Genomic DNA, 27,566 nt, shown 5'->3' with positions numbered 1-27,566 from the left:
AAGCATTGCAGATATTGCAACCATAGGAGACCCACATGGTAGGAAAGAGTGTATTTTTCCTAGCTCACCATATTTTTTGTGGAAACTTGACCCCCAATGTGACACCACATGCGCCTCATCTATCACCACTGACATACATAACTCACTTGCCAAATTCATGATTCCGCAATACTTGCTCAATGAATGGCCGACCAAGCAACATTTCAGGTGATATCATAATCACTTGCCATTTTCCTGCAACAATATCCTAACACACTCTAGTTTCAGCACTACTCTTATGATATATTGAAGCAAAGCAACAACTAAAATCTAGAATCTCTGGCCTACAACCCCCATGGCCGCTGTTGATTGTGGTTGACTCCAACTTGAACTCCTTCTGGAAAGTGTCCACCTACAAGTACGTGCATTAAATTGTTTTGCATATTCAAATTCAAGTGAATTATGTAAGCTCACCTGTTTATCATGTAAGGCTAGTAATGGTGATACCATCAAAGTAACTCGCCCTTTGCTGCTGGCATGTACATGGAGCTCTGCTGCTATTGCCATTTTTCCAGCTCCTGTTCCGGCATGAACCAGGACATCCTTTCCTTGTAGCTGGGCCGTTGTTGCTTCTACCTTAAAATCTCAAGGTTTGTCTTTCCATCCAAACTGGTCTTTCACAAGTGCTGATATATCTCCGATTTCTTCATCTGTCAGCCTTCTATTCTGTGGCAGTAGCAAGGGTGTTGTTTGTGGGTTAATGACCTGGTATTTGGCTTTTCTATATGTTCCTTCCACAGGCATTTGTTGTGTGGGATTCTCTGCAGTAAACTGTTGAGAATTAGATGCGGTCAGCCTTGGTATTGGCTTTGGTGGTAAATCTGTTAGCCTTGGGCAATTTTGCCATGCCTACTAGTATGCTCACCAAAGAGTACTTTGCACTTGCTTCTGGTGCTTGTTCATCTTCTGTTGACATAGTCTTAGTCCGCTGTTTCTTCACGTGACTAGCTATTGTGGCTAGCATTCAACTCTACCACAACTTTCACCACATCCAGCATGTGTAACAACAAAGAGTTTGTATACTCTGGCGCACAACTCAAACAAGCCGTAGTGAAGTGAGTAGGAGTGGTTACCCCTTAAGATAGGACAGAGTTAGTTGTGGGTAAACAACAGGAGGACTCGCTGAGGAGTCTCCTTGATCTATTGGGGTATATATACTACTACAGTTTGTTTGTATATGTGTACTATACAGTTGATGAAGGCAGTGGCTGATGCTGTCAGAGGGCACAGCCCGTGTGAACAGCTCCACTGCGTGAGAGACTTGTAGCTAAAATAAGAAAAAGGGCAGTGCAGCACGAGAAGGTGGAGTTTGAACAAAAAAAAAGTGCCTCATGGCACAGTGTGTGAAAACTACAGAAGAAAGTTAAAGAGGAGAATGAAATTTAAAGGTCCAAAAATTTTGCATCGTAACAGCATGCCTACTACAGGCTTTGTTGGATTCCCTAGGAGTTGGTCTTCATCATTACTTACACAATTTCCAGAAAGCCCCATTGACCTTCAAGCCTCCTCTATTTGGCTTTATTCTCTGCCACCATCATCTCCAGACAATTTGATTAATGACTTTGCTGAGGGGCCTTTTCTTTGTATCCCATCTAACCCTCTTTGATACAATGCCCCTCAGTCTTCACACCAGGACCCTATCATACATCAGCCTCAGCCTCCTATTTTGAATTTGTTGTACTAACATAATAACTGCATCAACCTGAGCACCCCTAATTGCCCTTGCTCCAACTTTTTGCCCACTCTGTCAAGTGATGGTCCAATATATAGTAGCCCAGTCAGAGGATCCAAGGCCGAGCGAGTTGCAACTCTACGGAAAAAGTCACTGCAAATGTGCAGCCAAACTGGCTGCACAGAGACTCAAGATTGAGAGGCAGCTCCCAAAAGAGCAGAGCAAGATATATGCCAAGCTCAGCAGTTGGGAGTTTTCCAAAGACATTTTGGAGAAACTCACACGGGCTGGATTCACAATAGGGGACTTGATTGCCTACATCTTTAATCCAAGTTCAGGTCAAGGCACTTATTGGTGGGATGGGTTCTTTCGAGTGAAAGGAGCAGCCACTCAAATACTGAATTTCTGGAGCTCAAACAGAAACAACCGGAGTAACCAAAGTGAAGTACGCACCTGGGCATTCAACTACATATGTAGTGCAGTCAAGAAAGAAGCTCACCACATTATGCAGACCAGATACCTGCAGAGCAATAAGAAGCATGTCAATGGGGATTATTTCCTCAATTTCAATCTCAAAGCAATGTATTTGCATCTACGACAGAGTGCCAAAATAGCCTCTAATGTGTTTGAGGCTTTCACAACATCGTCTAAACAAAAGAGGGGTGTGACACCTACCAAGCAAGCAAAAAAAGATGTAGTAAGCCACTTGATACTGCTAAGTGATGAAACTTATCTGCAACAGGTGCTATCATCTATGATGTTACAAGCGCTTGGCAAGTACAGCCAAGATAATAACATTCTCAAAAAAGTCATGGGCTTGTATTTCTATGCTACAGGAGTACAGTGCCAGGCCATCTCTGTGGCATCACATCTCAGAATTTCTGAAAGTTATAGCTGTGTTATACAGAAACCATGCATAGCCAAAGCGAAAGGAGTTGGACAAGATCAATTACTGAATGTAAATCTATCAGTAAAATCATGGAAGCCAGGGACATTGCAGTCACTATCCAACTCAATGCGTGAAGTGGCACGGAGTGTTGCCTCCACTGGATTATTTGCTGTAGTCTATGGCAACATAAATATGATGTTGTATGTTGCAGAGCAAGCTGTAGGCAGAAATGGTAAACACCAATGTATGTCATGTGTACGAGTCCACTGAATGTCTTCAGATTCACAGGAAAATGGAACATGTGCCTCAAAAGATGATATGAAACTTACCAACTGTGAAAAATTGTTCAATAATGCAAGATCATTATCATTCAAAGATGTCATTCTCAACTAATCAGAAAGGACACATTTCCGATGGTGTCTAATCCATTGTGTCCTTCACATAATTGTGGTTCATGGTTGTGAGCACTTCTATCAGTTTTGCTGACAACTTGAAGACTCACAGCCGATGACCAATAATAAAAATGAGGTGCACAAAATATCACTTTGCCCTCTTCCAGCGATGAACATTGATGAATCCACTATTGTTGGCAATGGTGAGGTTGTTGAGGCAATCATGTCCGAACAAAGGATTGAGGCAAAGGATCCCATTCACAATAGCAAAGTCAAGATCTTTGCAGGCGACCAATTATCTATTGCACACTTATGGACACTTGCAAATATTCAAGCTGGTCAAGAAGGAGGCTTTGCAAGTATTGGTTGGGGCATGTGGATGCCAGGGCTATTCCATGCAAAAATGGCTGATATGCATGTGTTCAAATGAAAACTTCTGGGAAGTGTCTAGCCACTTGCTGAGAGCTAACAGGGACAGAACTAGAGTCCAGTATGAGTAACTAAAGAATAGGAATACTGGACTCTGCAATACTAGTCCAAAGTTTTGTAAACAAAGGTAAACAAATTAGCCACAAAGGCTATACAATGCTCAGTGAATAATGAACAATAGAGCAAAAGGAATAAAGAGGAAAGTGTTTTAGAAAGAAGGGAAAATAGATAGCACAACTGTTACAATTGACATACCAGCACCTACTTACACTTCACTTTTTGTACTTTTACTTTTACTTTTTCCAAGTCACATGACCAGTCATGTGACCATTTACTTTACTTTACATTTTCGGACTTTTCATAGTCACATGACCAGTCATGTGACACATCATCTGACCAGTGTCTAGGCTCACCATGTAACTAGTCACATGCTAAACATCGGACTTTAAACTTTATTTACAACTGTACAGTACCTCATGTATTTTAGTATATATACAGGAGCATTATATGGGGAAGGACTCAGCAAATCCTCCTGTTGTCTACCAACAACTAACTCAATCACATCTTAATGGGTAACCACTCCCTCTTCTTCCTTTTCTTCTGAGTGTTGTTTTCATTGTACTTCAGTGCCCCAAGACTGTGTCTTGTAGTTGTTGTCACAACAACTAGGTGCAGAATCACCAAAACTAACAACATGGCCTTCTTATTATGCACTGGGGTAAGCCAAATTCTGGCACAAGAAATCCCGGATCTCTATGGTTCCATAACACTCCATCAGGAAAAATGGGGGTAGCTATATAGAGCTCTATAGCACTATAAGTACTCATAAAGCTTTTATAGTGGTTAAACCTGTTATGGAACCTCTGCCATCTATAGAGCCTCATATAGCTCTATAAATGCTCTTATAGATGTTGGAAATTATTGTGTGGCTGATAAAAAAAAATTAACACAGACAGAATTTGAACTCTCAACCTCCTAGTCAGCTCTTGGGTGACTAAGCAACCTATAGCCACACATCACATTTATCCACGACACCATGAGAGCTTATAAATATATTATACAGGTGTTATATATTAAACTTTCATGGACTTAGATTATTTTTTTACTCATTGTCACTCCTGATATTTGGATAAATCATTGTTCTTATTTTTATATATATCAAAGATACAAACTACTATTTCACTAATACAGACTACATAATTGATTAATACTGTATGATTTATTAGCCTTTTCAAGCACCTTGAACTATATTATAACTATGACCTTTACAGCTATAGGAGCTATGTAGGCTGCTATAGGCTATAAAAGCACTTATAGTACCTTGCCTATAATAATATACTTGACTCCAAACACTTCTGGCCTCTTTCTATTATTGAACAAGTTTATTAGATTAATTCAGAGTTTGAGGGAATTATAGATACTTCTCCCCTTGGTTAAATTTTTGCCTTTCACTGTGCTATAAGAGCTATAAGAGCTATGATTGCACTGATAGTACTATAGTTTCTATGAATTCATTTATATATATAGGTAGTGGCTATATAGTGCTATATAGCAAAAGGGTTTTTCCTGATGTTGCCTCCACCGCCGTCTCATAACACTCACCTCTTTTCCACCATTCCAAATGTGCAGGGATTTGGTATTTGTGTCTTTATATGCATGTGTTCTATATTGCCTATTCTTGGTCAGTTCAGTAACCTCACTCAAAGGTTGTTCCAAGGCCATCACACCATGGGAGACGCTCAAGATCATGCAGGAACAATTGTGGACAAGTATACTGATAATGAGCTGGTTGCAGTTTTGCAAGAGCAATAAGAACATGCCCAGGGCAATAACATACAAGCAGGTGATATGGTATTTGAAAATGCTGTGCTTTTTTTTTGTGATGTTATTATTTCAAGGGAGATGACAGACGCAGTCAAGGATGGAGATTTAGGTCGGGTGATAATAGCCCTCAGTTACCGAGGCACAGGCTGCTCAAAATATGCATATGAGATGCTGTATCCAATACACAACTTGTCATGTGTTTGGCCAGACAGCGTAGTGTATATAGCATTACTTCTTCATGGGAAACTTGTTTAACCTTATGATGCTTGGCAGAAAACTGGTTCTCAGTAACTGGCTGGTGAATCCAACAGGGAAACAGAATAGCTTTGTTGAAGTGGACTTAATGCAAGAGCATATGAACTGTTGGATAAAGGTATGTGATTTTACAGTGTAACTCAGAACAACAGTAAACTAAAGAAGGTTTTTGCAAATAAATTTTACCGAGCCCATGGCAGCTCTGCATCATGGGAGTGATTAAAAATGGTAGCACCATGTGTTAACATCCTTCGGCATCTGTCAGAAACAATGAGTTCACTCCTTGGAACAAAACAAGGACTAACACATGAGCCGTTGGACTTAACAAGAGACATCCTAGTACCCATGTCAAGTCTCATAGACCCTGAAGTATATTCTATTACGCATGGACGACAGCTTGATGAGGGTGATTTACCAGTGCTGGATGTCACAACCATTGGTCTTCAGCAACTCACAGACGCAACAAACAACCCAATTGAGGAGTACAATAAGGTCTTTAAAAGACTTCAGGCTCGTTGGAAATTACAGCCAGCCATAGGACCTGGAAGCACACAGCCTATATCTGCACCAGTTGCGGATACTGAAGCAACAATGACACCAGTTATGAATGACTTACCAGGAGAATCCAGTACAGTGGTTACTGAAGGAATTGCAGGAGATGAGGACACAGATATGGAGGAAGAGGAGGAAGAGGGAGATTGTGAGCACTCAGCCAGGGAAGATGAGAGAGAAGAGACACTCACACTTGAAGGGCCAGAGGATATTTTACTTAATATGGATACAGAGGATATGGGTGGTGTCAACATGTACAAGGAAAGCAAAGAAGGAGATGAGATAGATATTGATATTGACACAAATACCAGTTCCAGTGATTGTGAAATGTAATACTCAAAAGAATATCTGTTTTTCAAAAATGAACTTATTATTGTTGGATAAAAAGCTATATACATGGCCTGAGGTGTAACTAGATTCACTCAAGCAAACATAGATTATTTCACCAAATTTTGGCTAAGTCCCTTATCATGCTTGGCAGTAAACAACTGTGACCTGCCGTTGTGATGTCCATGTTTCCCAGTCCGTTTGCAAGCTCACAAAATTGTTAATGAGTTGAGCTTACATACACAACTGGTCACAAGTCTAGAGTTTACCGAAGAATTCAAGCCAAGCTTAGCCACTGTGAAACCCACAAAAGGGCATTATCACTGGATAAGTGCGTGAATAATGACTATCAGAAACCAGTTGAAAACTGGTGATTCGGAATTACAGGTGATTACGCGGTGATTCCGGAATCACCAGCTTACTAGTCATTATCACCTATCCTTGATGATTTGAGGTTAAGTTGCTGATAGATTAGTATGGAATATCCTGCCTTCATTATGACCTTTGAACCAAGTGATTTTCACCACTGTGAACCAGGACACAAGCTGAACTCAAAAGCTAGTTTTTTTTGAGTGATTTGAGAAATACCCTAGTCTTTACAAATCATATTATTATATTATAATGATATCATAATACATCATTGGTCTGGTCCATAATACTGTAAATTGCCTGAGCAAGGCCACCACTACAGTCAATCGGAGCTCATTTATTATCAACTGGGATCCTTCCAACAACACACTGGATGCAAATTATGTTTAGGACAATCATTGATCCTAGTTTTGAATAATAACCATTATTGGGCGAGTTGTGGCATTCTAGTTTACAGGGCTGTATAGCAGCAAGAATGACTACAGTAGGTTGGTTCATTGAGCTTGAGGGGGGCAGAGACAGGAAGTTCTATGACAATAATATGCTGCTGCTTCCCAAAGTATGTTTTCATTTCGTAACTTGGCAATTTGTCATGCTGATGCGCATATTTATCAACTAGGCCTTCAACCTTGAATGGGTTTCAAAATGGTAAGTAAATTTTAAAAGTGTGGGACGAACATGACTTACCCATATAAATGTGAAATCACTTCTATTGCTCTGTGCTTTTGCAAATGCTGCAGCAACCATGGTATCCCCCCCTTCTAATTGCTTAACTTTCCCCCACTGCTCAACCTTATCCATCAATCCATGGCTTTGTAAGGTTAATACTATTGTATCAAGTTGTGTAACCAGTGCTGCCAGCACCTTATTGAACAAAGTAAATCCTAGTGGATTCTTTGAATGAGGAGGCAGGAGTACATATGTAGGGTCTGCAGATTTGTCAAAGAGTCATCTAATCAACTAAGCAAAGGAAATGTACACAAGGAGTGAGTGTCGTTGTGCTGAAGTCAATTCTGCCTTGCATTCTTCACCTACCACTGCCAATAGCACCTGCACCCATTGTAACTGCCATCATTGCAACCAATCCAGTACCTCTACTTGCGTTCAGTGTGATTTCTGTGGTTTACTTGGTCATACCCAGGATAAATGCCACAGATACATTATCGGTCGCAAACAGGCAGTGGAAGGTGCTCAGAACCACTACAAGCATGGCAACAAGGCTCAGGCAGGCTCCAGCAACACTCAGAATACCTCTCAGCAACCCAAATCTTTGCCCAACAATGCCAATTCCACTACTGTGGTCACTAAATCAGCTGGAAATGCAAGTCTTTGTTCCATTCATCCCTCTGATCCTCACTGCCCTCTCCAACTTGATGCTCAAATTGATTGGAATGCAGACACAGGCACCACTTTTCATATGACACCTTATGTAATAACCAAGAGTTAGTTACTCTGGCGCACACAGAAACACACTATAAGGAAGATGATGAGGGAGTGGTTACGCCTTTAGGCTGCAGAGAGTTTGTTGGTTAACAACAGGAGGACTCGCTGAGGAGTCTCCTGGATCTATTGGGGTATATATACTACTACAGGGTTATTTGTACATATGTACTATACAGTTGATAGCGACAGTGGCTGATGATGTTATGGGGCCTAGCCTGCATGGCCAGCTCCACTGTGTGAGAGAGTTGTCTCTATAATAAGAAGAAAGGCAACGCGGCGCGAGAAAGAGGAGTTTGGACAAAAAGGGGAAGTGCCGCGTGGCACCATGTGTGAAAGCTAAAGTACAAGGTTAAAGCGGAGAATAAAAGTAAAGAGAAGGTCCGAAAATTGTGTTATCGTAACACCTTATCGTCATTGGGTGCACCACTATACCCCATATTGTGTGCCAAGCTGGTTTGGTACTGTGGTGTTTAATCCTGTGATCAATGGCAAAGTGGCAAGGGCTGTGGAATTCTCTAGAGTGCTCCATGTACCAGATCTTCGAAATAATCTCCTCTCAGTCTTGTATTTAACTCATCAAAGTGGTTTCAACGTCACCATTTTGTCTCATTGCATGTCCTTTATGCATGACAACACTGTATTATTTACTGCAGCTATCAATGACAACAATGCAGCATTCCTTGATGGATCTACTGCAGCTTGCGTTGAATTGGGATATTTTACTGTGACTATACCACTTGATTTGACACTCTGGCATTGCAGATTGGCTCACCACCATCATGCTGATGTCAAGAAACTGATACAGAGAGATCTGGAACAGGTGTCACACTGATGCAGTGGCCCATGCCACTCCCTTTGAGTTGTGGTATGGACGCAAGCCTGACATGTCTCACCTTTGCGTTTGGGGCTGCACTGCCTATGTGCATGTGCAAAAGGACAAGAGAGGTGTCTTTGGCTCTCATATGGAGAAATGTGTGTTTATTGGTTACCCTGAGGGTTTTAAGGGATGGAAATTCTACAATCCTACCACCAAGTGCACCATTATCTCTGACAGAGCTGATTTTGATGAGCGCTACTTCCCTGGCTTGAAAAGGTCTTCTGACAATATCCCACCTCCACCCCCTACTCCACCTTCACTATCCATGCCATTGGGCCTGAATGAGAATGTCCCTGCACCAGGTCCAGGGGGAGATATTGGCCCACCAGCTGTACTTCAGTATCCTCAGCACTTACCTGATAATGGGCTTGATTATGTCTCCCAAGACTTCCAATATTGCTGCTTTGATGAAGGACATTCCCTACCTTGCTACTGTCACTGTGGGGATCGACTTATAATAGCTAGACTTGCAGTGTGATCTTACAGTGATTTATTTGTAAAAATATACCAATTATATCTAAGAAAAATATGAAGTAAAATTTTAAAATATAATCCCTAATATCATTTGCCTGTCCTCACAGCTTTGAGTCTGGAATTTTTAGTAAAATAATTGTACTACTGTCTCATATATTATATGAAAAATACTTACAAAATAATCATGCTCAAGGCACGCAACATAAAGAGAATATTTTGTAGATAATATTTATAAAATTATCCAAGGATCCACTCTAAATTGCATTATCATTGATCCTAAGCATTTATTATGAAACATTTCAAACTCATATCTTCCTTATATTCAACCCTTGTCCACAGGATTTTTTTGAAATTATTTCTAATTATCTTCCAGACTGTTTTCATCCTTGAACTGCAGCTTTGATTGTGAATCAAAGCTGCAGTCCAATGATGAACATGTTACATGTGACATAATTCCTTGTGTGACTATTTTCCTGAAATTTGATTGAATCCTGCCAGCTGAGTTGTTCTGAGTCTTAAATGTTTGTTGCCATTACACCATCATCATGGTGCCCAGTGAAAAGTCACAAATGTAAATATGTACCATACTTTAGGCGGCCACTCATGATAGATGCACTGTAGGAGCTCCAGGACTTCAATAGTATACTTAGAATTACCGCCTCCAGCAAACCGGTATAATAAATGAGGCAGGGAGTCTTGCATAATGCCAACATTGCTGTTTTGAATGGTGTCCGTCACACCGAGGTATCACAACACATCGCAATTCCAAAGGATAGCTTGTCGGGGTCTTGCTTTTCAGTTGATTCCAGCAGCATGTCTTCCAGCAAGTCACTGGAGGACATCTTTGTAAGAATGATTTTGGCCATATTTTGTAATTGGGCGGGGGATTTTGTACGAAGATCTGTGAGCTTGTTAACATTGCCAACATGTGCGGAAATGTGCTTTGGCAACGTGGCAAATGGCCTCGTGAAGGTTTTGATGGAAGGGTCCTTTGGTCTGTACATAGCTAAGTTGTTTCCTCTCGAGCAGCATAAAAGTGTGCATGAGTCCACACCCTGCACTAGTACCTAGGTATTGTTTGTGGATTGAGTTTGTGAACACCATCTGTAGATGGAACCATCCAAAGATGGGGATCATTCAATCCATGCGATCAAATGAATTGTGGTCTTCAGCACGGAGCCATTCAACAGCGAGCTGGTCACCAACCCAAGGTATAACACAATTGAGTCTGGTCATCTGTTGTTCATGTTGGGAGTTGAGGCCAAGTTTCTTGAACCACTCGGTCAGTAGTTTGTTGTTGCCTTTGTAGCTGGCTTCTTCAATGTGAACTGTGCCGAGCATATACTGTTCTGTGATATATGCTTCCCCAGAGGGAAGCATATGAACGGGTTTTGGCGGCGTAAAGACAGAGGAAGATTGTTCCTTGTACATTGTGAATCCAAACTCAGGCACCTGTGAAAGATAGCACTTGCACTAGATCACGCTGATGGCAAGAGGGAGCAGCCTGGCGCTCAAGTTGTTGTATTTGCTTTAACGTGAGAGGCGTCTTGTGTCCATTGGCTTGGTGCTCTTGTAAAGTATGGTTGCAAAGTGGCTTGATGGGCGGGGCATTGGGCAGGAAATACACTGTTGTAGCTGTACCACTATCAAATTGACTGTGGTTGTCAACTCGCTGCAAATATACTCGGAAGGGGATGTTGAGATTGGTGGGATATGATGAATGGCATTTGCTTGATTTGCTTCCGTACTTTCCCCATCTGGTTGGCGAAAATGGCACTGAATGCATGGGTTGTCCACCAGTGGCTCATGATGACACACAGAGTGCAAAGGAGGTCAAGGCTTTAGGCGGCTATGCCTTTTGAGCGAAGAAATGTGGTAAGAAGTTTTGCCCATTGGTTGTGGTGGTGTGAACAAGAAAACATAATTTGGAAAATTATCAAAATAATGACCTGTATATCATGAGTTGACAGGAGTAAGAGAAAGTTTTGATACTTACCAGGTCAGTGCTCTGCTTTGTGTTGCGTTTTTCCTGGGCCTTGGTCCTTGTTAGACGCTGTAGTAGTTTCCATAGCACGGGTGTGCCATCAAAGACCAGGGCTTTGAAGCTTGAGGACGAGGTCTTCAATGAAGAGGCTGGTAAGGCCCCCTCCTCAAAGACATCTTCAAGAGGGCATTTTGCAAGGTCCTGAATCCTCTGCAACTTGTCATCAAGCACCTCTCCTACTTAACCAAATTAACACTCCTCCAGGACTGCCTTTGCTCCACTTGCCCGTGCGTTGTGTGCCATGTGTGTGCGGTGGCTTGGACCAACATTTCAATATCTCGGGTAATTTTTTGCTGACCATGAGGTTTGTCCGTTCGTAGCAAATCTTGGGGTCTGTAGTACACTCGTGGTCTCCTCAGCTTAGATAATTGAGAAATGAAGAGAGGTTGAGGCCAAGAGAAGATATGTAGTTTAGAATTGCTTGAATTTTGAGGACAGGACTGCTGTGGAATTTGCTCTTGAGGTATGCCATGTGTTGCACCTGAATTGGCAGGTGGGGAGGGTCCTTGGAATCACTGTTGCAGTCTGTGTCAGTAGAATTAGACAATGTATGTACACTACTGCGTGCCAAAGGTGTGAAGGGGTTGTCTTCGTCGTCGAAATGCCCGCCAGTCACAGTAGTATTAATCTCACAGTCCATCATGTCGGTCATGGTAGAAGATAAGATAATAAATCTATTTTTACACTACATTACAAGTGCTCGGCTAATTGAGCATGACTCAATGCACTCGGCCCATATCAAATGTCCCCAGACGCTAGCGCGCGGAGTGCTAGCTCTGGGTTCGAGACTAAAGAAATTCTCGACATTGCGGGTTCTATTTCGACTGTATGCCCCCATGCCCCCATGCCCGATTTCACCTAGTCTCCCTTGCTTACCTAATTCAATATATGATAAGTCAATATCTTGTAAATAAGGTCTGCACCAAAGTAAGACCATTTGGCGTGAACCCCCCCTTCGGAGCCAATAACACGAATATTGAGCTCTTTTGCACCTCAATTTTAAATTCAACCGCTCCGATTGAATATAGCCTAGCATCACAGTAAAGGCTAGCTATTGTTTCAGCCAGCGTAACTCACCACTTAGCCTCCGTGTGAACCGGTAGAGTTGATAGTGAAGCTCTCAGGTCACAAACAACACTAGTTTCATATTTTTCTTCCATCTCAAACAGATGCTGAGCCATTGAGATAGTGAAACTGTCAGCCACTCCAATTAAAACGCCGCTACAAATTGCAGACACACCTGAACCAAAATGTGGGCAAGAAGAAATGGGATATTCAGAGTCATATAGGTTCAAGGTGCTACATAATTGTCGTAGTTGTGATACAATAGTAGGGATCAAATACATAACATTTGTTCTCTACAGTAGCTGTTTCAGCTGAAACCTTTATGTGCTTTTTCCTGGTGTGACTAGCCACAAAATGCCGAGTTCAAGCCGAATGTGCCGCTCATGGTGCCTTCTCTATTACTACCGAAGCGGGGGTTCCTGCCAAAGGTCCTTACTTCGGACCAGACTAGATTTCACCGTCATCTCCCCGGCCGGTAACTTAGGGCCTGTTCGGCAGCCACCGGGGTTGCCGTCCAGGTGCTGCAGTGCAATATTTGTGACAATAATTTAGACATTGGTACGATCAGTCTGGCCAGGTTTGGTGGTAAATTATTTTCAGGCTTGGACGGGTCAAACAAGTCAAGTCGATGATTGAAAGAAAGGCACTAGTGCAGTCCCAAAAACCAGAAGAAAACCGTGTATGAATAGTCATCTACGTAGTCCGGGTATGTATCGGTGCATAGGATAGGTCAATGTGCGGTGGTCACGCTAGTATACTTTGCCGTCCAATACTCGACTGCAGACCCACTGCTATTTGGGTCTGTGAGAGATGGTAATGCAGCAGGCTGGTATGTAGACTCCTGAGGAGGGGAAGGCAGAGGATTGGAAGGCCGAGAGGACATGTGCTCTATCAACGATTCTTTGGAAGGGAAGGTGAAAGAATCTGGTAAAGATTTGTAAGTTGCGGAGTAGTCATGAAGTGAAGACGAAGGCCGTGCAGGCTGTCCGCACGGAGGTACAATAATCATCGGAGGCGGCACAGAAGGCATGTTGGCATAAAAGACGGTCGCAGGGATAGGATGGGCTTGAAAAGGCGTTTGCACCACGTAAGACGTGTGACTAGAGCCATGACCCACGCTGCGCGTGGATATGTTATCTCTGGCCGATTCGCTGTAGGGTAGAAAGTGTCTGGAATCCCTCGTGCTAGGGGGCGTGTTTATCACACTGACCTCAGGCGCACCATGATACATAGTGCGCCCCTTCCATAAGCGGTCCATTTCCCAAATTTCACGGGCCCTGAGAGCGTTGATATCTGCAGCAGATAATTCGGATGTGGGCCGAGCTGACGTAGAAGGAAAATGTTCAACATGAGATACAACATTTGGAATAGGGAAAGTAAGTTGATATCTGCTACCACTGTGTGCAGACCGTTGTCGACTCCCTTCACGCTGTGTGTCATTGCCCTTATTGCGGTTTGTCGTGTCTCCGTGATATGAAGACATGACAGGTTGAGCAATACCAGGGCGGGGCGGCACATCAAGGCTACGAGCACGAGAAGGTCTGATCGAAGGAAATTCCGCTGACGAATATTCGACATGGTCCCCATTCACAGGTGTTTTTTGAGCTTGACTGAATGTTCTACGCTGGTAGTCTGCAGGACTATCAGCAGCGAATGTGCCTAGCCGCTTACGTTCTTTCCTGCCACTTTCGCGATCACTTGCTTTTTTGGAGATCCTCTCTCCCTTTTCTACTTTGTTGGTTTTACTTCGACGGGGAGCCTGCACAGAATTGACGACAGCCCATTGTTCACCGTTATTTATGATAGTATCACCTAAAGCTGAAATATGGTCAGACGGTGTCCGCACGAGTTTAAAGGTCTCCGTCTTTCTACTAGCGAGAGAACTCGACTTTGCTATTCGAGGGTCACGTTCGCTTCCCGCATGCATAGTCGGAGAGGTATCACGAGCAGGCAACCTCTCATCGGGCCAATTAGCAGGAGGCTTATCTACCGTTGTTGACGGCAAGTCAGCACCTGCCCCGGGAGAATGATATGGTGTGGGCGGGTTCGCTAGCACAGAGGCTTTAGACAAAGGGGAGTCATCCGCCAAGGGGGAGAATGCTGCAACCATCCCAGATGACAATTGCTGGGCCAGAAATACTTTGCCTCCCTCACTTTGCTTGGAGGGAGTCGCAGGCTTGAGAGATAACACCGGTGCCTGTTGCGTAACCGGACCGGGATGCAATGTTGTGGTGATTGGTTGCTGGTCAATGGCTGGACCAAGTCCAGCCTTAACGAATGTAGAAGACTGTATCTTTGATTTGAATGACAATCTATCCGTTCCCGCGACGGCAGGTTCTGAGATAGGCTGCTCAGAGCCAAGGACATGATCACTTGGTGGTTCTGTTGACCCAAGTACACAGTTAACCTGGTGTTCTGGTGGTAAAGATGCGAGCGATTTAACTGAAGTTGTACCAACAGAGCTGGGTGCATCAGGATTCGCAATGGTCAATTTACCGATAGAATAAGGTGCCTCGAACGAGATGGACGACCTGGGATCATAAAAGACATGACTCGTCTCCAATTCGTGAACACCAGCCTCAAGATGTACCATGTCTGAAGCTACACGAGGAGGCGGAACGCGTCTCACGGAGTCCATGGGCTTCTTCTCTGTAATTAGCTTCTCTGACGAAGCCTGCCACTGGAAGATGGTCGAGTCACGATTATCACTTTGGGGCATCCTAGAAGCATCTACATGGTCCAATTCATCTTCGATTATATCCCTTGTATCCATGTACGAACCTTGAGAAGATTTCTTCAGGACGCTGAATTTCCTCGCCAGTCGTCCCAAAACACTTTCACGCCTCTCCTGCTTATTCATAGAAGAACTGCGCGATAGAGCTGATGTGGAAGCATTTGGGAGGAGCAGCGTTGAATATGGTAAAGCAGAATGGCGCTTCGACACTGCGCTACCGCTCTGTAACCCATCGGGCAGCATCGATTGTTGGGACGTTCGCAAAGGGGGATCAACCTGTGTGATGGGTGCTGGAGCATGAAGTGGTGTATTGACATCAAGACGTTGCGTGTATCCGCCAAAGAGCCCACCTAACACAGGTTTACGACGTTTGCTGAGTTTACGTGAAACATGAACTGTATCAGAAGCTTGCAGGTGGAGAGCAGAGGTAGATTGTGACAAAGGGGAAGGGGTGACGGTTTTTCGACGACTCTGCGTGGTAGTCATACTAGATAGACGGGAACGACACTTGGTAATACCCTGCAGATATGAGTCTGAGAGGTGACTGACAGAAACAGGTTATAGAGCGCTTGCCTCTGAAGTATCTACTGAGATCGGGCTTGTATTGGAGCCTGCATCGTATGGTGACTGGTGGTGCCAGTGAGTACCCCAGGGATCTGAAACATCAAGCATATCGACGTTGTCCTGGGAAGTCTTGCGACTGCGAGATATTCTTTCAATGTCCGGTATACGTACTTGGGAAGAACTGGGGGTTGGGAGAGGAGATCCAGACGGAGTTTTACTTGGATCAGGAACTCGCGTCGTCTCTTCTGAGGGGTCATGAGAAATGGCTGAGGCCATGGGAGGAAAAGAAGGAGAGAAAAAGGAAGGTGGCCGATTTCCAGGATTGAGCTGAGCAGGAGGAATAAGGTGGTGATTTTTGTACCATCTAGGGCCTAGAGGATTATGAAGGGGATATTTGATTCTGTAGGTGGACATATTGGCGGCAGCCATGTCAGACTCCTTCTTGAACCAAGCAGGGAGTTCGCCCAAAGGATCTGGAATGATTGAGCGAGACAGAATGGAATGGAGGGTGTCAGACAACTCTGGCTGGCCGTTCAGACTGTCTTCCGGATCAACGATTTGTTGAGAGTCATCCATGCAGGTAGACTTGGCCGTGACAATAGGACCAGACTCTGGGGACTTCTTTGTAGATTTTCGAGACCATAAAGACCTTATTGTATTCTTGGAAGACTTGCGGGCAATCTTGCGTTGGACTATTTGTTTTCCTTGCATATGTGAGAGAATAGCGTTGAGGTCATCTGGCAAAGGTTTTGTGCCAACCATTGCGTTTTCTTGGCTCTGGAAACGTAAGTCTCGCGTGTATTTTGGATGGAATTGGCGCCGGCTACTAGTTGATTGCAAATCAAACTGCTGAGGGGCAGGCCAAAGTACAAACAACACTTGTTTATCCTTTGATTGCAACAAGAAAAAACTACATTCTAGCAGTTGTATATACCTAGTTTACTCGTCCACTGTAGTCCTGAAAACAGGTGGTAATCATTTGGTTGAGCACCTCAATCATCATCATAAACTAGAACAGTCTGCAAGACAGAAAAACCGTGCTAGTGGTTACACCTCACATATGGAAAATTACAAATAAAACATTAAATTTCGCATCAGCATTTTGATTACATGAAAGAAAGAATGTTGAGCAACTTCACCTAAATACTAATCAAAACATTGAATTTTCATGAAAATTTCATTGTTATTGAAGAGCAGTCAGAATATTTAATTTAGTCAATGTACTATTGTTGGACACTGGATGCAACCGGTAAGAGATATGCACTTGGGCCTCCAGAGGCTCAACAATCACTGTACAGGTAGCTAGAAAATTGTCAGATGTAGAATAGAGTATAGAGAATATAACTGTGAAAGAATTCAGTGAATAGCTTATCTGTAGCAACAACGACAGACCTGGCACTACGCTCTTGAACTCTAGAAGTGTGAATTTTGAGGGAAAGATGGCCATATTTGGATAGATCTCGTGCTGTGAATATTGCAATATCTTTCTAGGAAACGTCAATAGGTAGGCCCCTACAATGCCAGATACTTACTGAGCTGATTGGGGCCTCAAAGCATCTGGAGAAATGGATATAATGATGAAGTGTGGCAAAAGTGTGGCTTTTACCCCAAAGGTTGTGGGAACGTTTTACACAGAGTGTTCACTGTTGTAAAGTCTCTGTATTTCAACGTGTCTCCCTTCCTTCAACACACAGGTCCCTTATACTACAAAAACTTCACTAGAACAAACATAGGTAAACAAATGGTGTGACAAGTGGCTCGAAGGAGTGGGGTATTCAACGCATGGCGAAGAACGAGAAAATGGTCAAACAAAAGATGGTAAATTTTGCGGTGATGTCCGAGAGGCTACATTCCCCCCACCAGGACTTGTTCTCAAGTTCTACAACCTCACTGACACTGCTTGCCCTTCCCCTTAGGTTCTGGCAATCCCATCATGCTCTCAGCACTTGGGAATAAATCTGAGTCATCATTGTCGAGATCCTGATGGAGCTGGTTTGATGGGTGGGTAGAGGAGGTACCAGCGACAGACAACAACAGATTTCACTGGGGGTCAATGGTCATCGGTTGATGGAGGAGGGGTGAGTTGTCGAGTGAGTCAGGGTGGTAGGTGGCTCGTTCCACCTCCGTAGCTCGAGTCACACCGCTTTTGATTCGTGAGTGGTTGAGGTGTCTCTGTTTGGTGGGTACATTTGTCTAATACTCTTCCATCTCCGTCCTTTTCCTAATCCTTCCAGTGATAGACTGGGTCCTCTTCTCGCTGTGTTTCTTCAACCTCCTCAGCTCATTAAGCACTACATAATCCATAGTGTGCCTGTCCTCGTTATTAACTAGGCCACTACCTTGTGATAAAAGGGGGCTGCCCTCTTCCGGCTCCTTGCCAATGATACTATTGGCAGTTATGGAGGGGCCCGAAGTATGGACCATTCCATCTGCGCCAAGGGTGGCGAATTGTCCCGAGGCCAACGGGTCATGATTGAAGATCACCGCGAAGGTGTCATAACCCTGAGGGGATTGGCCATGAGTACGAGACCGGGATGATCAAAGAATTAAGTTATAGGTGACAAAGGAGCGGATTTGTCATGAGTGGACAGTAAGTTCTTGTTTAGGATCATTGGGGTCAATTAACAAAAAGTGCCTGTTCTTCAGGTGGTGCAGGTACTCAAGTTCAGGAAGCAACATTTCTGGGTAGTGGGTGACGGTGAATAAAGACAGTGGGAGCTTGAGCGGTGATCTTGAGCGAAGAGGAGGCAAGAGTTGTAAGTTTTTATGTTCAAGATCGCTAGCGAGGCCCATATGCACCGTGCTTAGCGTAATTTGGGGATCATCTGGGGGACCTTGGTTATCGGCAGAATCGGTAAGTTGGCCGATATTTTCAACGCCAACTGCATTAAGATATTCTTCCAGCACCCCAAATGATTCTATCATCTCAAAGGGCATCCAAGTGATGTTTCCAGCTTTCCACAATACCTTGAAGACCACATTCTCCCGACTCCCTTTGTGGTGAGTGATTTTATCAGTGGCCCATTGGCCTTCGCTAGCATTATGTTCACCCAGTTGTGAGTCCAGCCGTCCAGGGAACAAGCAATCATCACATGTACTCTCATTAAAGAAGAGTGGAAGACCGGGTGGATGCCCTGTTGCTTCATGCTCGGCGGCAAGTCCACTTCAAACGAATTATTCTTAAAGTCCCGAAGTAGGCGATATGGCCCTATAAACTTAGGGATCAATTTGCGAGCTAGGCCCTTCGGAAATGAGATGTTCTTTGTCAAAATGTAAGCTAATTCACCCTTGACGAACAGACTAATCTAATGTTTCTGGTTAGCATTACGGGTTTGCTTGATTTGCGCTTCCAATATAGATGTAACAACAAAGAGTTTGTTACTCTGGCGTACAACTCAGACAAGCTATAGAGAGAATGATGAGGGAGTGGTTACCCTTTAGGCTTCAACAAGTTAGTTGTGAGGATACAACAGGAGGACTCGCTGAGGAGTCTCCTTGATCTATTGGGGTATATATACTACTACAGGTTTGTTTGTACATATGTACTGTATAGTTGATAGAGGCAGTGGCTGATGATGTTGTGGGCACGGCCCATGTGACCAGCTCCACTGTGTGAGATACTTGTGGCTAAAATAAGAAGGAAGGCAGCGCAGCGCAAGAAAGAGGAGTTTGAGCAAAAAGGAAAGTGCCGCATGGCACAGGGTGTGAAAACTACAGTGTAAAGTTAAAGAGGAGAATGAAAATTAAAGGTCCAAAAATTGTGTATCGTAACACTACCCCCCTCCTAAGGCTCAACATCCAGGCTCGACCAAATACTGGAGGTAGTTGTTAAATTTTCGGGCATAGGTCGAAAAAGGGAATTAAAAAGGTTCAAATCCATGCCTCTAAGATTCCTAGGAGCCGAGGGATTCTTAGAATAAAATTTGCAAACAGCATCGCGGGAATTGTCCAGATGGGCTTCTGGTTCCCACATTCTGTCCTCGTCTCCATAGCCCTTCCATAGGACTAGAAACTCTAATTTTCCATGCTTCAAGCATGCATCCACCACTTGTTCGACCTCAACCTCTTCTTCACCTTCCTGGGTGACTACAACCAGTCCGGGCCGGCCTACGCTGTCCGTGCAGCAGTCCTTTGTAGGGTTTCACATGGCTAATATTGACCGTGGGTACTACCATCATTCATTTTGGGAGTTCCAGCTCCACTGCATTGGGTTTGACTTCCTTAATCCGGTAAGGACCAATCCACTTTTCGGTCAGTTTTCTAGACTGCCGATCTTTCAATTTTAAGTGGTTGGTATCTAACCAGACCAGGTCGCTGACCTTGTAGTCAGGGGCCTTAGAGCGTCTACACTCTGCCCTGTCTTTCATCTGCTCTGCAGCTTTGAATAGCGCCTTGCGCGTTTCATCTAAGATGGACATGTCTTTTGCCAAGTTCCCAGCAGCCTCGTTTTTGCTCTTGCCAGGTTCTACACCCATTCTGGGGAGGTACAATCTAGTAACCTCGAATGGTGCCTTTCCTGTAGCCAACGACTGTTTAATATTATATGAGAACTGGGCTATCTTTAGCCACTTGGCCCAATCTGTCTGTCTGTCATTAATAAATATACGGAGATATTGTTTCAACTCCTGGTTGAGTCTCTCCATTTGTCCATCAGTCTGCGGATGGAACACCATTGATAATTTAGGTTTGATGCCTAGCATCCGGCATAATTCTTTCATAAATTCGCTAGCGAATTGAGGTCCTCTGTCGGAGATAACCGTTTCTGGTAACCCATGGATAGACCATACAAAATCTTTAAATAAATATGCCGTACCAGCGGCGGTAATGGTTTTATTGGTAGGTATGAATACTACTTCTTTGGAGAAGCGATCCACTACCACCATTACTGAATCATACCCATTTGACTCGGGCAGATCCGTCGTGAAATCAACCGATATATCCTGCCAGGGACCAGCTGGTATCGGATTCGGCAAAAGTTTACCGGCCGGCGGTTGATGAGAATTCTTTGCCATGGCACATCTCAGACAGGATTTTACATATTCCTGTACGTCTTTGACCATGCCAGGCCACATGTAGTTTTTGGAGATCAACTCCATTGTTTGTTGCCACCCAGGGTGCCCAGCCACTGGAGTGTCGTGATGTCTATCTATTGCCTTGATCCTTGCGGACTCAGGCACATAGATTTTGTCTTTAAAATGGAAGAGCCCGTCTTTCCATAAATAGTTCTCATTGCCATCAAGACACACTTTCTCTTTTGAGGAGATGTCTTTCTTGGAGACTTCCAGAAGATCAGAATCCTGCCCGATTCTAACATTGGCAACCCTTGATTGGTCTATCAGGGTGACACCTTTGTTGTTATCTTCTATGCTGTTGGCATGATCCTCTCTTCTGGACAAAGTGTCCGCTTTCCCCATCAAAGTTCTAGGTTTATGAATTAATTTATAATCAAACCTAGACAAGTATACATCATAGCGGGCCTGTCTCCGGTTCAAATCTCGGGCCGTCATAGAATACTCCAGATTCTTATGATCGGTCCAAATTTCAAATTGGTGCCTAGCACCTTCTAAGTAGTGCCGCCAGTGCTCTAGAGCTCTAATGATGGCCAGCATCTCCTTATCATAGATTTGATAGTTGCGCTCTGTAGGCAACAAACTATGTGATAAATAGGCACAAGGCCTCCAAAGATTGTCAGGGCATTTAATTGACAAAACAGCCCCAGTAGCAAAATCAGAAGAGTAGGTTTCTAGCCGGAACTCTTTGTCTAATTTTGGAAATGTTAATATGGGCGCTGTTGTAAATGCCTGTTTAAGCTTATCAAAACCTTCTTGTTCTTTGGCGCCCCAATGCCAAACAATGTCCTTTTTAGTGAGATCGTTCAACGGTCTCGTTATTTTTGCCAAGTTTTCAACAAATCTTCGGTAGAAGTTGCCTAAGCCAAGGAAGGTCCATCCTGATTCTATTCTGGCCTATTATCATACCAAGGAAGTCTACTTCCTTTAATTTAAAATTACATTTTTCGGGTTTGACAAATAGGTCTCGTTCCTGTAAGCGTCGAAGGACTTCTTGCATGATCCTGTCATGCTCAGCCTCATTATCCGACTTCGTGAATATTAATAAATCGTCAATGTAAATGACAATACAGTTCTCCATATCCGCAAAGATCTTGTTCATCATGCTCTGGAAGGTCACCGGTGAATAGGTCAACCCAAAGAACATGACAAGGGGCTCAAATGATCCTCGGTGGCACGTGAACACGGCCTTCCAAGCATCTTCTTCTTTGATTTGTACGTTATTTGTTCAATTGAGAACTTCTGGGAAGTGTCTAGCCACTTGCTGACAGCTAACAGGGACAGAACTAGAGTCCAGTATGAGTAACTAAAGAATAGGAATACTGGACTCTGCAATACTAGTCCGAAGTTTTGTAAAGAAAGGTAAACAAATCAGCCACAAAGGCAAAATTATAGAATGCTCAGTGAATACTGAACAATAGAGCAAAAAAGAATAAGGAGGAAAGTGATTTAGAAAGAAGGGAAAATAGATAGCACAACTAGGTGCAGAATCACCAAAACTAACATTATTGTACCCCCATCTAAGATCCATCTTTGTCAAGATCTTGGCACCAGCCAATTTGTCTACTAGCTGACTGATCAAAGGCAGCGGATAAGCATTCTTAACCGTGTACTCATTCAAGTAACAATAGTCCATAATCATACACTTCTTACCATTCTTTTTAGGAATGAAGAACACCGGGGACATCATAGGGCTTTTGGAAGGTCTGATATAACCCTTCCTAAGCTGTTCATCTATGAAACTTGACACCTCATCTCTTTCTGGAGCAGAAAGTGGTATCATGTGTCCTTTTCTCGGTTTGAAGGTGTCCTATAAATCTATAGCATGGTCCCAAGGCTTAGCCTCTGGGAAGCACTCTGACTTATGTTTTGAAAAGACTTTCCAGAAGTCATGATACTTGGGAGGTACCAGCCTCTTAATCTCTTTCTCAGGTTTTACCTTGTCATTGTCATTGTCAATCTTTTCTAGAGATCTGAGCTCATAAATGTGACCAGCATTTATCTTTTCAAGATGCTCAGTTTGACAGACGCGACTCGGTTTACCCAAGTTTTTACACTCCTGAGGACAACGTGACAATGTGACAACCCCTGTCTGCCAGTTGATCTTGGGATTGTGTTTAAATAGCCAGGTCCAGCCTGAGATTAAATTAATCTTCCCTAGTTGGGTAGCTTCGGCGATGACTCGTTCTCTGTGTCCTTAGTACTCAACAACAAAAGAACATTTGTGCGTAATGCAGCCACCCACGTTAAGCGTACCATCAATGTTATAGACGGGAATAGATACATCTAATTTTGTAAGGGGGAGTCCAATTGGCTCCGCCCAGACCTGATCTATGAAGATGCCGTTAGCGCCTGAATCAAGCAGTGCGCTGGTTGGGTGTACTATGCCTCGGGCAAGGTTTTCCACGCCAATGTCTAAACAGATCTCCTTTTGGAATAAATATGTGTGCATCAACACACACCTTGGGATTTTGGGGAAGGGTGGCTCCAAAGAGGAAGATGAATTGAGAGAAACATGTTTTTCTTCTTTAATATTGCTTATGTTTTTATTTTTATTTTTACCAGAATCAAGCACCCTAGTGTTTGTCTCGCCGGGGCCATGCTCCAAGGGAGATACTGGTGCAGCGGTAGTATCATAAATCTTACAATCACAGTGCTTTATACAAGTACATACTTCTGATAACAAATTTAGAAATTTATTTACAAATTGGGGAGCCACCCCCGTCTTTCCTTTATTGCTCGTGCAACACCCCGGAGCAGGGGCTACCTTGTTGTGGTTTACTTCATTGTTCATAGGAGCAAAGGCACCCAAGTGAACTAAGCTTCGAACTCTTTTCCCTGAGTCTTCATTTGAGCGACCTGTTGGTCGTAGAAGAAGGCTTGGATTTTGTCGTACGAATGGCCGGCCAGAGCATTGAGCCAATTGTGCGCCCTTTATTATTTTTTTGTTGGGTGGCCTGCGCCCCATTTCTACAGTCTCGGGAAATGCGTCCCTCTTGACCGCAATTGTAGCAGCTGCCCTTGAATCTGTGCATCTGTCCTCCCTGGACCGTGCCAATATCTATAGGGGCTCCCTGCCCTGGTTGCAGCCTGAACGGCTTGAACCCATGAGAGTGATTGTGTTTTTGGTTTGATGACCCAGGGCTCCTCTGGAAAAAGTTATTTTTGGTGGTGGACCCGCCACCTTGATGCATAGCATAGAGCTCCATGGCTCTACCGACTCATCATACTTCCTCAGCTGCCAGGGCCAAGTTCCCGTTTCTGGTATCCTGCAGATAGATTTGTTACGCAATGCGGGGGTTCAAATTGTGTTCCAGCAGTTCTACTGCATGTTCATTTCCAAGCCCTCCTTGGATGGAGAGGGCCAGGAACCGGGTAACATAGTCATCCGTCCTCATGTTTCCCTGTTTGAAGGAACAGATTATTTGGCGAGCCCAGTCACGCTCAGCTTGCGGTTTAAAATATTTTTTGATCTCAACTTTGAGATTGTTCCAGACAGGCCACACTCCTGCGGTGTAGCACTCCTGCATTCTAAATTGGGCATATTGACCCGCCACAGATCCTTTTAGTCAAGATAGCACTGCCGTTGCTACCTCCAAATTATCAGCAAACACCTCCCAGTTTGCCTTGATCCAAATCTGGAGCTTAATCCACCATTCGGCAAATCTCGCTCTGTCTCCTTCGAAGGCGCCAGGATCAGCAATGACTTCAACTTTCTTATTGAACTTTTTCTCGACGGAGGGGGTTACTGCAGGGGGGTTTGCCTGGGGCTCGGCGAGTTGCATAGTTAACGCCAAGATCTGTGCACGCAACAGAGCATTGACATCAGGAGTTTGCGATGACATGTCGACTTGTTCTCTTTGGTAATGTAAAAAAGGTAACTGGGGGTCCCCGCTTGCTATCTGCGGATCTACCTCTTCCCAGCTGAGTATTGGATCTCAATCTCCGACTACCCACACTATAGTATTTGAAAATGTATATAAAAGGTAAACATAATAAACCCTGGTCCGAACAGTTGTCAGGGGGTGGTCCGCTTGTTAAGCTGTCAACCCTTCTCCAGACTGGTGGAGGCAAGTGCCCGGCCTGGTCAGAGGAAAGAGAAAGAGAAAGATTTATATGTAAATTTTAATCAACAGTGGTTCCACACCAACTGCTGAGCTAAGTACTCCCCTTAACACTGGGGGCCGTGCATCAAAATTATTGTCTCTTCTCCACCACAAGGCTGTTGCTAGGAGCGCACCTATCTGCTATGCGGGATATTCCCAAACAATAATACTATCCCCTTAACCCTGGGGTCCGGGTTTGCACAATGTGCAAGAGAGTAGAAAGAGCGAGTCCTAATGTAACAACCAAGAGTTTGTTACTCTGGCGCACAACTCAGACAAGCTATAGAGATGATGATGAGGGAGTGGTTACCCTTTAGGCTTCAACAAGTTAGTTGTGAGGATACAACAGGAGGACTCGCTGAGGAGTCTCCTTGATCTATTGGGGTATATATACTACTACAGGTTTGTTTGTACATATATACTATACAGTTGATGAAGGCAGTGGCTGATGATGTCGTGGGCACAGCCCGTGTGACCAGCTCCACTGTATGAGATACTTGTAGCTAAAATAAGAAGGAAGGCAGTGCAGCGCAAGAAAGAGGAGTTTGAACAAAAAGGAAAATGCCGCATGGCACAGGGTGTGAAAACTACAGTATAAAGTTAAAGAGGAGAATGAAAATTAAAGGTCCAAAAATTGTGTATCGTAACAATGAACTGACTGAGCTGGCAGTGTCACAATGGCGGGCACATCAGGCCGTTCAGTCTGCAGAGCTGCTTCTGCACGGGCCCGAGCCCAGGTTTGAGGCACCGAGGCCAAAGCCTCCAACCCTACCAGAACCGGAGCATTGATTAAGTGCAAAGGTAAGCTAGGCAGGACACTGTCATCCACATTGTACTGAACACATTCACTTCTGGACCATACAGTCCCTGGCGCATGAAATGAATACAGGCGGGACAAGGCATCTGGCAGAACATTGTCCACACCAGGTAAGTACCGGACTTCATAGTTAAATTCACCAATTTTCTCCATCCAACGCGCTTGCCGCCCTGACAGATTTTTCTGGCCTATAAAATGAATCAAGCCCTTGTGATCGGTTAGCCACACAAATTGGGCGCCCTGTAGAATATCGCAATGTCGGAGCATTGTCTCAACGCCTGCGAGGAGTTCTACCTCATGTACGAGGTATTTCTGCTGGGCAGCATTCAACTTTGTGGAGTAAAAGGCCGCAATACTAGCAGTCCGCCAGTCTGCACCCTGTGCTACTACCCCGGGGACGCCCTTCAAGCATCCGTCCGTCATCATCCAGATAGTTGGGCTGGCCTCCGTGTAAACCAAGGGGACACAACAGTGCTTTTGACAGGCCACTACATAACACTTAATAGTTTCAAAAGCTTGTTGTTCCGTGAAAGTCCACTTGAAAGGCACCGCATCACCTGAAACAGCAGACAAGACTCCCATTGGTATTCTGACTTTGTATATATGATCTGCCAAGTAACCAACTGAACCAAGGAATCCCTGTAACAGGTCTCTATTGGTAGGGGTTTTCCAATTCATCACGCTGGTCACCTTATCTGGGTCCATCCTAATGCCCGCATTGTCAACAATCCAGCCAAGGATTTTCATCTCATTACAAAGGGAGTGGAGCTTACTTTCGCTAAGATACAGCTTTTGCTCGTCTAGGATGCTCAGGATCAATTTGATGTGTCAAACATGTTCGTCCAAAGAGTGTGAATAGACTACAATGTCGTCAAGATAGACATCCATGACCACTCCAATATATTTTCCGAACAGGTGGTTCATGAGAGCCTGGTAAGTTGCAGAGCATTACAATCACCAATTTGAATGACTAAACTGACCATATTTCCGTCAGGTGTGGTCACCGTGGAGCGGTCCACATGTTGAGGAATAATCCTGATTTGCTTGTAAGCACCCTGTCCGTCTATGATAGAACAGTATTTCTTGTTAGCCACACGGTGTAGGATTCCTTCCATACTGGGCAGTGGAGAAAACAGCTTACGAGTATTCTTATTTTGTTCCCGTAAATCAATGACTGTCCGTAATTTATTTTCCAGAGCCAGGTTTTGGAATCAAGAGCATTGGTACTGTGTTGCCTGCACTTGTCACGTTCCATCTCCCTGTGGCAAGATATGCTTCCCGCTTTTCGGACCATTGAGCCTGCAGGGGCTCTGGGCATCTGGACGGTTGCCAAGGGTAGACTTTGTTCTCATCTTTGAGTGGAATCGAACGACTGATATCCTGTAAAGGAGGTAAGCCAGTCTCACTAGCTTTAGTGCATAGGGGGCAAGCATCCTCACGAAGTTCTGCTAAACCCTGGTCAATATCATCCTCCGTCAGACAGGTCCATGCAGCTTGAGCTGGGAACACATTTTTCCCTATAAAGGGAGAACCACATCACTTCCAAGGACAATGTGGGAGGAGGTAAACCCCACCATAACAAGATGCAGCCACAGAAAAGGAGTCCCGAGGATCAAGTCATAGTT

General features: G+C 44.1%; 8 protein-coding genes across 8 annotated transcripts in view; 2 read left to right on the top strand and 6 right to left on the bottom strand.

Annotated features, from left to right (window-relative positions):
- Positions 1-624: 624 nt before the first annotated feature.
- On the bottom strand, positions 625-955 carry SERLADRAFT_432081 (uncharacterized protein; the record flags this gene model as incomplete). Its single annotated transcript, XM_007312332.1, has 2 exons — positions 625-846; positions 905-955. 2 exons carry the CDS (start codon positions 953-955, stop codon positions 625-627), a joined length of 273 nt encoding a protein of 90 aa, XP_007312394.1.
- An 838-nt stretch (positions 956-1,793) lies between these two features.
- Positions 1,794-2,993, top strand: SERLADRAFT_404647 (uncharacterized protein; the record flags this gene model as incomplete). Its single annotated transcript, XM_007312331.1, has 3 exons — positions 1,794-2,408; positions 2,454-2,844; positions 2,881-2,993. The coding sequence occupies 3 exons, from the start codon at positions 1,794-1,796 to the stop codon at positions 2,991-2,993; spliced, it is 1,119 nt and encodes a 372-aa protein (XP_007312393.1).
- A 114-nt stretch (positions 2,994-3,107) lies between these two features.
- SERLADRAFT_364502 (uncharacterized protein) lies at positions 3,108-6,385 on the top strand (the record flags this gene model as incomplete). Its single annotated transcript, XM_007312330.1, has 5 exons — positions 3,108-3,412; positions 5,051-5,127; positions 5,265-5,463; positions 5,519-5,622; positions 5,733-6,385. The coding sequence occupies 5 exons, from the start codon at positions 3,108-3,110 to the stop codon at positions 6,383-6,385; spliced, it is 1,338 nt and encodes a 445-aa protein (XP_007312392.1).
- A 6,097-nt stretch (positions 6,386-12,482) lies between these two features.
- Positions 12,483-12,871, bottom strand: SERLADRAFT_364501 (uncharacterized protein; the record flags this gene model as incomplete). The annotated part of the gene is made up of 3 exons (XM_007312329.1): positions 12,483-12,567; positions 12,664-12,758; positions 12,827-12,871. 3 exons carry the CDS (start codon positions 12,869-12,871, stop codon positions 12,483-12,485), a joined length of 225 nt encoding a protein of 74 aa, XP_007312391.1.
- A 636-nt stretch (positions 12,872-13,507) lies between these two features.
- SERLADRAFT_454821 (uncharacterized protein) lies at positions 13,508-14,603 on the bottom strand (the record flags this gene model as incomplete). The annotated part of the gene is made up of 1 exon (XM_007312328.1): positions 13,508-14,603. A coding segment is annotated over one exon (1,071 nt), but the record flags the coding sequence as incomplete, so codon positions are not given.
- A 1,340-nt stretch (positions 14,604-15,943) lies between these two features.
- Positions 15,944-16,711, bottom strand: SERLADRAFT_432077 (uncharacterized protein; the record flags this gene model as incomplete). The annotated part of the gene is made up of 1 exon (XM_007312327.1): positions 15,944-16,711. One exon carries the CDS (start codon positions 16,709-16,711, stop codon positions 15,944-15,946), a length of 768 nt encoding a protein of 255 aa, XP_007312389.1.
- A 6,393-nt stretch (positions 16,712-23,104) lies between these two features.
- Positions 23,105-23,392, bottom strand: SERLADRAFT_343198 (uncharacterized protein; the record flags this gene model as incomplete). The annotated part of the gene is given in 2 exon segments (XM_007312326.1): positions 23,105-23,207; positions 23,223-23,392. Coding segments are annotated over 2 exon segments (273 nt in total), but the record flags the coding sequence as incomplete, so codon positions are not given.
- Positions 23,393-27,126: 3,734 nt separating this feature from the next.
- SERLADRAFT_404644 (uncharacterized protein) overlaps positions 27,127-27,566 on the bottom strand; it is a gene marked incomplete at both ends in the record, with an annotated part of 3,595 nt that continues 3,155 nt past the window's right edge. Inside the window, one exon of the mRNA XM_007312325.1 lies at positions 27,127-27,458. Coding sequence (XP_007312387.1) covers positions 27,127-27,458 — 332 coding nt within the window. The remainder of the gene's footprint in view (positions 27,459-27,566) is intronic.

Source organism: Serpula lacrymans, assembly GCF_000218685.1.
Source record: "Serpula lacrymans var. lacrymans S7.9 unplaced genomic scaffold SERLAscaffold_1, whole genome shotgun sequence".
Lineage (NCBI taxonomy): Eukaryota > Fungi > Basidiomycota > Agaricomycetes > Boletales > Serpulaceae > Serpula > Serpula lacrymans.
This window is presented reverse-complemented; position numbering and strand designations above follow the sequence as displayed.